This window comes from Danio rerio, chromosome 22 (assembly GCF_049306965.1).
Source record: "Danio rerio strain Tuebingen ecotype United States chromosome 22, GRCz12tu, whole genome shotgun sequence".
Classification (NCBI taxonomy): Eukaryota; Metazoa; Chordata; class Actinopteri; order Cypriniformes; family Danionidae; genus Danio; species Danio rerio.
Genome location: NC_133197.1, coordinates 4,558,366 through 4,570,723, shown reverse-complemented (window position 1 = coordinate 4,570,723; position 12,358 = coordinate 4,558,366). Strand labels below are relative to the sequence as shown.

Here is a 12,358-nt window from a genome sequence, read left to right as displayed (position 1 = left end):
ATTTGCAAAATAGTCTCATGTGTTTTTTAAATAATGTCAAATCCTGCACTAAAGAGATTTTGTTCTCTTAGGTGGTGTGTGTGTGTGTGTGTGTGTACGTGTTTTAGTGACATATCAGGACACATCTGTATAATGATGACAGGGGTATGACACAGGGATTACAAAAAGGAGGTGAAACGTGAGGACATTGGTGACGTCCTCATTTCTCAAAAAGCTTATAAATTCTACAGAATGAGTTTAATCAGAGAGTAAAGCTGCACACAGTCTCCTGTGATGGTTGGGTTTAGGGGTGGGGTGGGGTGAGGGCAATATAATAATATACGGTCGGTTTAGAATAATTAATAATAATTAGTATAAAATCAATGGAAACCTATGTAATGTACCCACTTTTCACAAAAACAAACGTGTGTGTGTGTGTGTGTGTGTGTGTGTGCGTGCGTGCGTGCGTGCGTGCGTGTTTTGTCTTCACGAGTGTGGTGTTTTTCTTCATTTTTCTGGTCTGTGTGTTTCTGATGAAAGCGTCTGCAAGGCTGCAGGTCAGATGAGGACAGTCTGGGGCTTTGTTTTGGTGCTTTTTCAGTGTTTGTCTGCTGATTTGTATTATTTTTGTATTTTTTTGTGCATGTTTGGATAAAATTAATCTTAAGTGACATAATATAAGTACTAGTTGTTGTAATATCAATTAATTCATTCATTAATTATTTAAATTAGTGCTGCACGATACTGGAAAAATATGCAGTATTGTGATAACCATATTTCCTACAGTATAACATTTCTTTAGAGAAATGCTCTTTTCATTAGCCATGTTTTTAAATCATGCATTCATTTTCTTGTCGGCTTAGTCCCTTTATTAATCTGGGGTCGCCACAGCGGTATGAACCACCAACTTATCTGGCATGTTTTTATGCAGCGGATGCCCTTCCAGCCGCAACCCATCTCGGGGAAACATCCATACACACACATTCACACACTCACTCATACACTACGGACAATTTAGCTTATTCAATTCCCCTATAGCGCATGTCTTTGGACAATGGGGGAAACCGCACCACCCGGAGGAAACCCACACAAACACAGGGAGAACATGCAAACTCCACACAGAAACGGCAGCTGAGCCGAGATTCGAACCAGTGACCTTCTTGCTGTGAGGTGACAGCACTACCCTCTGCGTCGCCTGTTTTTAAATCATTTATTTATTTATATATTGATATTAAGGTCACACTTTACAATAAGGTTCATTATTAATGTTAATTAATGCATTTACTAACATGAACAAACAATGAACAACACATTTACTACAATATTTATTCATGTTAGTTAACGTTAGTTAATGAAAATACAGTTGTTCATTGTTAGTTCATGTTAACTCACGGTGCATTAACTAATGTTAACAAGCATGGACTTGAATGTTAATAATGCATTAGTAAATGTTCAATTATGATTAATAAATGCTGTACATGTGTTGTTCATGATTAGATCATGTTAGTAAATGCATTAACTAATGAACCTTATTGTAAAGTGTTACCGATATTAAAATAAGCAGTCTATACAATACCTCATGATGTGCAATATGAAGTCTTAAAAGCACTGTGAATGATTGAAAACCTCATCTAGTATATCTAGTAAGAGCTTGATTAGCTGGTTCAGGTGTGTTTGATTAGGATTGGAGCTCAACTTTCCAGGACATCAGCCCTCCAGGACCGAGTTTGGACACCCTGAGATGCAAAAACCTGCGTGGAGCGCGTTCATGCATCATACCGCTATGTGACGCATTTAGTGTATTAGGGCTGAACGATATTGGAAAAATCTGACATTGCGATATTTAGTTTTTCTGCGATATATATTGCAATATACTATTTTATATGTGGAAATAAATTTTGGTCACACACTATTTTAAGGTTCAGTTCTTGCTCTTAGCTAACCATATTGACTTTTGCTTTAATAAACTCCTAATTTGCTCCTTATTAATAGTTATTGAGGTAGTTTAGGTATTGGGTTAGGAATATAAAATTAGATCATGTAGAACAAGTGCTTTATGCGTGCTAATAAGCAGGCAATTTCTCAAAAACATGCATGCTAATAAGCAACTAGTTATTAGCAAGAATTGGTCCCTTAAGTGTTAACGAATGTATTAATGATTGACTGGAATTGACCTGATTCTGTAGGTGAGTGAATCATGCATGCCATGTAATAAACAAACTACAAGCATAGATAAATCCAACAAAGCAAAGATAAAAGTGAAATAAATAGTGCATGCATTATAGATTTGTAATATGTAAATGTAAAAAATCCACTGCAGTCGACTCAACATTGTATATCTTTGCGATGTGACTATTGCAGATGCACACATTGCGATATCAATGCTGAAACGATATATTGTGCAGCCCTATAGTGTATGATTTGCTAAAAAGATAAAATTGCACTGAATAGTCTTCATCGTACATTAGTGTTGTCTCGATACTGTATTTCAGTACCAATCGATAGTGAAATTTTAAAAACTTTAAAAAATTTCCGGCTAACATTTGAGCGCATTATTAAACGGTGCTGATTGGCCGCAGATTGTACCGCTGTTTACTGAGTGTAACCACAGATACAGGGACACGGGAGCACTTTAAAGATCAGTCGATTCATCAGTCGATCACTCGCTCTGAAATGTTTGCAGGAAATGGATGTTTTCAAAATCTCAGTAACGATTGGTACCGAATTTCATTGTCAGCACTATTGTATATGAATAAAATCAATCTTTTTTAAGTGTTACAAGCATTATTATTTATTGTGCCTGAATGCTTGAACTGCTGGAAGTGGCTTAAAATGGTGCGGAGCTGCAGTCTGAAAATATAACAGTTGTGCAGCCCTAAACGATAGAGCATAATATGAAATAGGCATGGGACGATAACCTTTTTCAAGGTATACCGTAGTTTGGAAAAGTCAAGGTTTTAAATACGTCAAAATGTTCTGCTATACCATTCCTAAGTTATGTGTAAGATTTATTTATTTATTTATTTGTTTGTTTGTTTGTTTGTTTGTTCGTTTATTTATTTATTTATTAATTCATTAATTTTTTTAGGACAGCAGTATCTTCAGCAGAAAAAATATCTGAAAATGTCATTTTAAATTGTAAAACAAACTCTATTTTAGAAGCAAATGAAGAAAGCTGAAGTCAATCATTTATTCAGCCTGACATGTTTACCGCTCCAAAATATTTTAAATGTTTATCAAAACAAAATACACTGTGTTTAAATGGTCTCCAGGTTGGAGGAAAGTCCTTACCGCAGGAGTTTAAGTATCTCGGGGTTTTGTTCACGAGTGAGGGAAGGATGGAGCGTGAGATTGACAGGCGGATTGGTGCAGCGGCAGCAGTAATGCGGTTGATGTACCGATCCGTTGTGGTGAAGAAGGAGCTGAGCGGGACGGCAAAGCTCTCGATTTACCAGGCAATCTGCGTACCTACTCTCACCTAGCTTTGGGTCATGACCAAAAGGACAAGATTTCTGGCCTGGGTGAAGGGTGGCAGGGCGCACTCTTATGGAAAGGGTGAGGAGCTCTGACACCCGGGAGGAGCTCGGAGTAGAGCTGCTGCTCTTCCACATCGAGATAAGTCAGCTGAGGTGGCTTGGGCATCTATTTTGGATGTTTCCTGGACGCCTACCCAGGGAGGTTATCTAGGCATGTCCCACCGGGAGGAGGCCTCGGGGAGGACCTAGGACAGGTTGGAGGGACTATGTCTCTCGGCTGGCCTGGGAACACCTCGGGATCCCCCCGGAGGAGCTGGAGGAAATGCCTGGGGATAGGGAAGTCTGGGGTTCTCTCCTAAGACTGCTGCCCCCCTGACCCGGCCCCGGAAAAGCAGCAGAAAATGAATAAATGAATGTTTAAATGGTAAAAAAGTTGTAGTTTTTTTATCCAGACATTTAAAATGAATATATTTTAGAGCAGTAATCACATTACCGCGAAACCGTGATATTTTTAACCAAGGTTATCATACTGTCAGAATCTTATACCGGCCCATGCCTACTGTGAAATGGTCAACTTTTTATGTGGTCCACACAATATATATCATTGTGTCAAGTCATCTTCGTTGACGCGGCTAACACCAATTCTGTGTTTTGTTGTCCACAGCGTTCGCTGACCTGCAGTCATGGACCCATCTTTACCTCCAGACCCAAACCCAGCGGAGACGGAACCCTCTGCAGACGTGACTCCACCAGCAGACACTGATCAGCACTCTCCTATTAACCCTCCGGTGGATCCACAGCCATGCGACACCCCTATTTCAGATCTAGTCCACGAACCGGCGGCGCCCGCAGAACCGACCCCGGCTCAAGGACTGAAACCAGAACTGCCTGCACCAGAACTCACAACACAAAACCTGATCCCAGGACCGGCTCCGGCTCCTCCACCCGGCGCCAACTTCAATAAGATCATGACCTTCAGGCCCACCATGGAGGAGTTCAAGGACTTCGGGAAGTACATCGCCTACATGGAGACGCAAGGAGCTCACGTTGCCGGACTGGCGAAGGTAAACCATTGTATTTTACACTACTGCAGAAATGTTGCGTCGCGTGTTGTTATAAATCCCTCAGCATCAACTTTTATTAATATTCATGAGGTTTAATATTTATTCATTTGATTTTTAACCTGTCTATTTCGTTGGGAGATTGTTGGTATTGTTTTATTTGGTATTTAAAAGTTTCTGTCACGTTGCGTCTGGTGCGGACAAACAATTGAATTATTACTGGAATATTGTTGGAATATATCAAGTTATGCTGTGTGCGGTACTATACTGAATCATAATGCTCAGTCCAAACAAGTCATATAAAATATCATGCAGGGACTTGAACGAATGAGCGATCTTTTGACTGACTGTATATTTACATTTATGTTTATGTTTTCTTCGTTCTCTCGTCTTGCGATGCTCAGGTTATTCCGCCGAAGGAGTGGAAACCGCGCCGTTCCTACGAGACCATCGAGGATATGGTCATTCCTGCTCCCATCATGCAAGTGGTGACCGGCCAATCTGGGCTCTTCACACAGTACAACATCCAGAAGAAGTCCATGACCGTCGGAGAATATCGCAAACTGGCCAACAGTAAAAAGTACGGTTTACACTTGCATTTCTTTTACCTTTATTTCACCTAAATGTAAACAATAAAGTCCCTTATAGGAACACTTCCCCTCACTTTATATTGAAAAGAGCTCATTTTACAACTCTCCACAAGTTAAAGAGGGAAGGTTTATCATTTTTGACTCCATTGAGCCGTTCTCTAGGGAGCACTATTATAATTAGAAATAAAAATAACATTTTTAGCTTAGCATAGATTATTGAATCAGGTTAGACCATTAGCATCTCACTCAAAAATGACCAAAGAGTTTTGTAAATTTTTCTATTTAAAGCTTGAGTTTCTGTAGTTACACCGTGTAGACTGACTGAAAATGATAAAGTAGCTAATAAGTAATAAAAAAACACTTTTAGCTTAGCTTAGCATAGTTCATTGAATCAGATGAGACCATTAGCATCTTACTCAACAATGACCAAAGAATTTTGATCATTTTTCTATTTAAAGCTTGACTCTGTAGTTACATTGTGTTGAAAGACTGAAAATTAAAAGTAGCTCATTAGAAATAAAGGAACACTTATAGCTTAGGTTAGCTTAACATAGATTATTGAATCGGATTAAACCATTAGCATCTCGCTCAAAAATGACCAAAGAGTTTCGATAATTTGTCTATTTAAAGCTTGACTCTTCTGTAGTTACATCGTGTAGGCGGACTGAAAATTAAAAGTAGCTAAATAGAAATAAAGGAGCACTTTTAGCTTAGCATAGATCATTGAATCAGATTAGACCATTAGCATCTCACTTAAACGACCAGCGTTTAGATAATTTTCCTATTTAAAGCTTGAAACTTCTGTAGTTACATTGTGTAGATGGACTGAAAATTATAAAGTAGCCAATTAGTAATAAAGGAGCACTTTTAACTTAGCTTAGCTTAGCATAGTTAATTGAATCGGATTAGACCATTAGCATCTCACTCAAAAATTACCAAAGAATTTTGATCATTTTTTTATTTAAATCTTGAATCTTTTGTAGTTACATCATGTAGATGGACTAAAACTTAAAAGTAGCTAATTAAAAATAAATTAGTATTTTAGCTTAGCTTGGCATAGATTATTGAATCAGGTTAGACCATTAGCATCTCACTCAAAAATGACCAAACAATTTTGATAATTTTTCTGTTTAATGCTTGACTCTTCTGTAGTTACATCATGTAGACAGACTGAAAATTAAAAAGTAGCACTTAAGGAGCACTTTTAGCTTAGCTTAGCTTAACATAGATCATTGAACCAGATTAAACCATTAGCATCTCGCTCAAAAATGACCAAAGCGTTTTGATAATTTGTCTATTTAAAGCTTGACTTTTCTGTAGTTACATTGTGTAGGTGGACTGAAAATTAAAAGTAGCTAATTAGAAATAAAGGAGCACTTTTAGCTTAGCTCAGCATAGATCATTGAATTAAATTAGACCATTAGCATCTCACTTAAACGACCAGCGTTTAGATAATTTTCCTATTCAAAGCTTGAAACTTCTGTAGATATATACTGTAGATGGTCTGCAAATTAAAAGTAGTTAATTGGAAATAGATGAGCATTTTAGCTTAGCTTAGCATAAATCATTGAAACGTATTAGACCGTTAGCATCTATCTCAAAAATGATCAAAAAGTTTAAATAATTTTCCTATTTAAAGCTTGAGTTTCTGTAGTTACACCGTGTAGACAGCCTAAAAATTTAAAAGTAGCTAATTAGTAATAAAGGAGCCCTTTTAGCTTAGCTTAGCATAGTTAATTAAATCAGCTTTGCAGGACACACGGCCCTCCAGGAACGAGGTTGGGCACCCCTGGTGTAGATGGGCTGAAAATTAAAAGTAATGATATGTCTAGGAACTACACTCTCATTCTGGTGTAATAATCAAGGAAACTTGCTTCAGTGCCACGACTGCAGCAGGTGCAATGATATTAAACAGTGCCTGAAAATAGTTATCGATGTCTTACAAAGTTATTGATATAGGGTATATGCCGAGCTAGTGTTTTTCCCATACTGATAAACATCCGGTGACCTGTTATTGTGAACTTTTTTCCATTTTATACAGTTCCTTTTACAGCATCGATGTTGTAATTTCATTAAAACACATTCAGTTAAATAAACTTTAGCATTCATTAAGTTGCTCAAGTGTAAAACGAGACAAAAAGCCGTTTACTCGCACGCGCCCGTCAGAATCGGCAGGCTAGCGCAGAAGCTCCATTGAATATACTAAGGGTAAAATAAATGCTCATATTATAAAGATATGGCGGGGGAAATGTAATTTAATGCGGTGCTTCTTGTACAATCTGAGACCCACTTTATATCGGATATCACTCAGCCAGTGGAGATCGCTGATTTTAAAAGAAAACAGACCTTAAACGCGCTGATTTTTGCATTGACATACAATTCGCTGGCAGCGCTTAACCCAGGTTACTGGCAAACTAAAAGCTCGATTAAGGCTGATTTATACTTCTGCGTCAAACGACGATGGCGTTGACGCATAGCCTACGCCGTGGCCGTTGGCGTCGCTGACGTGCACCTCTCAAAAAATGTAAGTACTTGTCGCAACGACGCGTAGTGCAAGCTCTGTGATTGGTCGGCTTGGTAGCGCTGACGAGTCTGGGCGGGACCGAGAGCAGCGCGAATGGCGCAAGCTTGATGCAGCGATTGTTTACAAGTGTGGAGTCTTGTAAAGGAGCTCCGGATGGAAAGTTTTGTTTTGTGTTTACCTCATAGTTAAAGTTGTTGCACGTCCGCTGGGTCCTGCCTCAAAATGAGCGAGTTTGAGACACTTGTACATCCAGGAAGTGTTCAGGAAAAGCAAAACATCAGCGGAGAAACTCGACACAGAGACGCATTAACCTCACTGCCAACTAGCGTTTCGGAAGTGTTAGTGCAGACCAACAGAGACAGCGTGCAGAAGTATAAATGCACAGCTACGCGCGTTGCATGCGCAGTGGGTTACGCCGGTCACTTGACGCAGAAGTATAAACCAGGCTTTAGCATGCTTCGGCATATACCCTATTAGCAAGTCTTCTAAAACAACATATGCATTTAGATTTTTCCAGTGTAATTGTGATGTCCATGTCAAATAAACAAATAAACATATTTCTATGGTTGCTGATATGAGAGTATAGTTTCTATAACTATCAAGTTAAGTTTTTGGATTGTACACAGTGTTGCTTTTAAAAGTATATTGAGTAACACAGTGGAGATGTTTTAAATGTAGGAGCACACTTTAGCTTTAGGCAGTTCCTCTTCGACTTGTCAATCGTAATTCTGTTTTCTTGACTGATTGCAGGTACAACACTCCTCAACACAAGGACTTTGACGACCTGGAAAGGAAATACTGGAAAAACCTGACGTTTGTGTCGCCTATTTATGGCGCAGACATCAGTGGGTCACTCTACGACCCGGTTAGTCAACATTTACTCCATTTGACTTTCAATGGTTTGCTGTGATTTCAGTACAAGTGAACCTGCAGCAACAGAATGTAGAGTGTAATGTTGATTACCATCTAAAATCATTGTGACTTGTAGCTCAGATGTTTTTATTTCCTTCTAAAAAGAAAATCAAAGATGCATCCACACATGTGTGCTCAAGTTGTGTTCAAGTTATAAATGCAGAAATGCGCATGGAATCAGAAGAATTTTTGCGCAATAGATAACACGTTCAACATATCAAAATACACTACCTGACAAACGCCTTGTCGTCGATCCCAGTTGTAAGAGCAGCAAATAGTAACTTGACTTCTAGTTGATCATTTGGAAAAGTGTCAGAAGGTGGATTTTTTAGATGGATCATCTGTTGAACTGCATCCCGATCATCACAAATACTGCAGAAGACCTACATGGACCCAAGATTCTCATAGAAATCAGTCAAGTTTGGTAAAGGAACAATCATGGTTTGGGGTTATATTCAGTATGGGGCGTGCAAGAGATCTGCAGAGTGGATGGCAACATCAACAACCCGAGGTATCAAGACATTTGTGCTGCCCATTACATTACAAACCACAGGAGAGGGCAAATTCTCCAGCAGGATAGCGCTCCTTCTCATTCTTCAGCCTCCACATCAAAGCTCCTGAAAGCAAAGAACGTCAAGGTGCTCCAGGATTGGCCAGCCCAGTCACCAGACATGAACATTATTTAGCATGTCTGGGGTAAGATGGAGGAGGCATTGAAGGATCTTGATGAACTCTGGGAGTCCTGCAGGAACGCTTTCTTTGTCATTCCAGATGACTTTATTAATCTGTGATTTGAGATGTATGGATGCAGTCCTCCAAGCTCATGATGGAGTCAGACACAATATTCATTCTGTCTCCACTGCAGCAGGACTTTTTATTCTATACTGGACATTATTTCTGTTCAGTGATGAGACTTTTGTCTAAGCAAAGTCAGAGCTTACTGTCCTAATGAAATCATTAAAAATCAAGGCATGATCATATTTTATTGTGGTAAAATAAGCGTTATCTAGAGGCCTTTGCATTCAAATAAGCCACTTCTGATACCAAATGATCAACTAGAGGTCAAGTTATTTTGTTGGTCTAGTTCAGGGGTGTCCAAACTACGGCCCGGGGGCCATCTGCGGCCCGCAATCAGTTTTGTGGCGGCCCGCGAGGCTTTTTATAAATATTAATAGAATTTGGCGCGCTATACAAAAATGAACGTAATTCAAGAAATAACCACCGGGTGTCGCTATTACATGCCTTCAATTAGGCAGCAGTTCCTGTTATGAAGTAAGATGAACCGAACAAACTGAAGGAAACATAATTCATAATCACGTTTTGGCGAGACATGGTGCACCAAGAAAAAGGAAAATCAACAGTGAGTGCAGGAAATTTCAGTCACGATGGGGCAAAGAATATTTCTTCACAGAGGTCAGTGGAATATGTCTGTTTAATTTGCCAGAAATCAGTTGCAGTAATGAATATAATATTAAAAGACATTATAAAATAAAACATCAGGCCTTCAGCTCTTACACTGGTGCCGAACGAGATCAAAAAGTAAAACAAATAGCAGCTGCTCTATCAGCTCAACAACAGCAGTTTTTAGAAAATTCTACGCTGGCTAGTTATGATGTAGCCCCACTGTGCACAGCACAGCAAACCTTTCACTGAAGGAGAATTTATAAAAGATGAGTGTTGCAAGTGTAATTTGCCCAGAGAAGATTCAAGATTTTAAAAACGAAAGTCTTTCTAGAAACACAGTTGGACGATGAATTACAATATATACAATATAACAAATTAAAATAATTCCATAACACACACACACACACACACACACACACACACACACACACACACACACACACACACACACACACACACACACACACACACACACACACATGTGTGTTTATGTATATATACATATATGGCCTGGGACAACTTTTTTTTTTTTTTTTTTTGCATCTGGCCCTCGGCCAAAAAAGTTTGGACACCCCTGGTCTAGTTTATTTGTTGTTGTTAAAACATGCATAGACGAGAAGACTTTAGTCAGGTTAAGTGTATAAAATTACATCATTGATAAAAAAAGGAAATCTGTGCCAAATAACTAGTTTCCCATTGTATTATCAGAGCAAATGATAATATATTTAAGAATGTTTAAATGAATGCTGAACACACTATTGTCAGGGTTCACATGGTCATGGAAAGCCTGGAAAAGTCATGGAATTTTGACTTGGCATTTTTCAGGTTTGGAAAAGTTTGGGAAAAACAGAAAAACCCTGGAAAAGTCATGGAAAACAGATATCTATATACTCGATATAGGTTATTTACTACTTTACTGTCCTTGGCCAATCACATACTCTCACATGATTAGTGCGGTGTAAGCATTATCTAAATCAATTTTACATGGATATAATTATAAATGGAAACTAAATAGATTGTTGCGTGTTTTACGTTATGCTGTAATACATATGAACTTGCATTGTTTTTTTTTTTTTACCACACATATGTAGACATTGCATGAAACATTAGGTTATGAAAATTTACTTGAAAGTCTTGGAAAAATCGCGGAGAAGTCATGGAATTTTAGTAGTGAATGTGTATGAACCCTGTGTATTTTGTAAATGTTCTTCAAGTCATAATAACATGTTTTTTCCCGGTAAAGGACATTTCGGAGTGGAACATCGGCCACCTGAACACTCTCCTGGACATGGTGGAGCAAGAGTGCGGGATCGTCATCGAAGGTGTGAACACACCGTACCTGTATTTCGGCATGTGGAAGACCACCTTCGCCTGGCACACAGAGGACATGGACCTCTACAGCATCAACTACCTGCATTTCGGAAAACCAAAGTCCTGGTGAGCTACTTATAATATCTAATAAATTGTATTTAGCTTTATTAAATCTGATAATGTACAAAGTAAAAAGTAAGGGGCCTAAGGTTGAGCCCTGTGGAACGCCGGTAGCACATTTTCTTGAATGAGATAAATGGGGTTGAGCTATAAGTGACTTATTTTTCCTAATAAAGTGTGTCTAGTTTCGTTAATTCTCATCATTTTAAACTTGATATTAGCAACTAATATTTCTGCTCGACATTCTTCCTTCTTTTTAAGATGAAAATAAATACAGCCATTCCTCTGAACATGTTATGTTAAACAGCACTGGTTTAACAATATTCAAACAGTTTACTTTCAGTTTCACTTAAACCAAGAATTTTTTTTTTTGACATTGTGGTGCTTTATTTTTGTGCCAGCAGTTCTTCTCTCAATATCATTTGGAAATTAATGTACAAATTAAAAAGTAAGGGTCCTAGGATTGAACCCTGTGGAACACCTTTAGCACAATCTCTTGAAGAAGATAGATGCGTTTTATTTCGCTGTTCATATTTTTTAATAAAGCGAATTTAGTTTCATTAAATCTCATCAATTTTAATCTAATGTTAGACACTAATATTTCTGCTTAAACTTCTTTCTTCCTTTTTGAAATTAAATAAATACAGCCACTCTTCTGAACATGTTATGTTAAACAGCACTGGTCAAGCAATATTCAAACTATTTACTTTCACTTACACCAAGATTTGTTTGACATTGTGATTTATTTTTTTTGTGCCACCAGTTCTTTTGTTGTATTATAAATCTCAATTTTGTCTGTTTACATTTGAAAATATCTGAAAAACAAACATCTGGAAATTAATGTACAAACTTAAAAGTAAGGCTCCTAGGGTTAACCTGTGTGAAACTCTTGTAGCACAATCTCTTCAAGAAGATAGACATGTTTTCGTCCCCTATTCATATTTTATAATAATGTAAATTTAGTTTCATTTAATCTGATCT

General features: G+C 38.1%; 1 protein-coding gene across 3 annotated transcripts in view; it reads left to right on the top strand.

The window, feature by feature from the left end:
• kdm4b (lysine (K)-specific demethylase 4B) overlaps positions 1–12,358 on the top strand; it is an 89,896-nt gene that overhangs the window by 3,999 nt on the left and 73,539 nt on the right. For all 3 annotated transcript variants that reach the window (XR_012397392.1, XR_012397393.1, NM_001082805.1), the window contains 4 exon segments: positions 4,120–4,519; positions 4,921–5,096; positions 8,381–8,495; positions 11,190–11,383. Coding sequence is in view for 1 of the 3 variants with exons in the window: in NM_001082805.1 (NP_001076274.1) it covers positions 4,139–4,519; positions 4,921–5,096; positions 8,381–8,495; positions 11,190–11,383 (866 nt within the window). In the remaining 2 variants the exon portion in view is untranslated.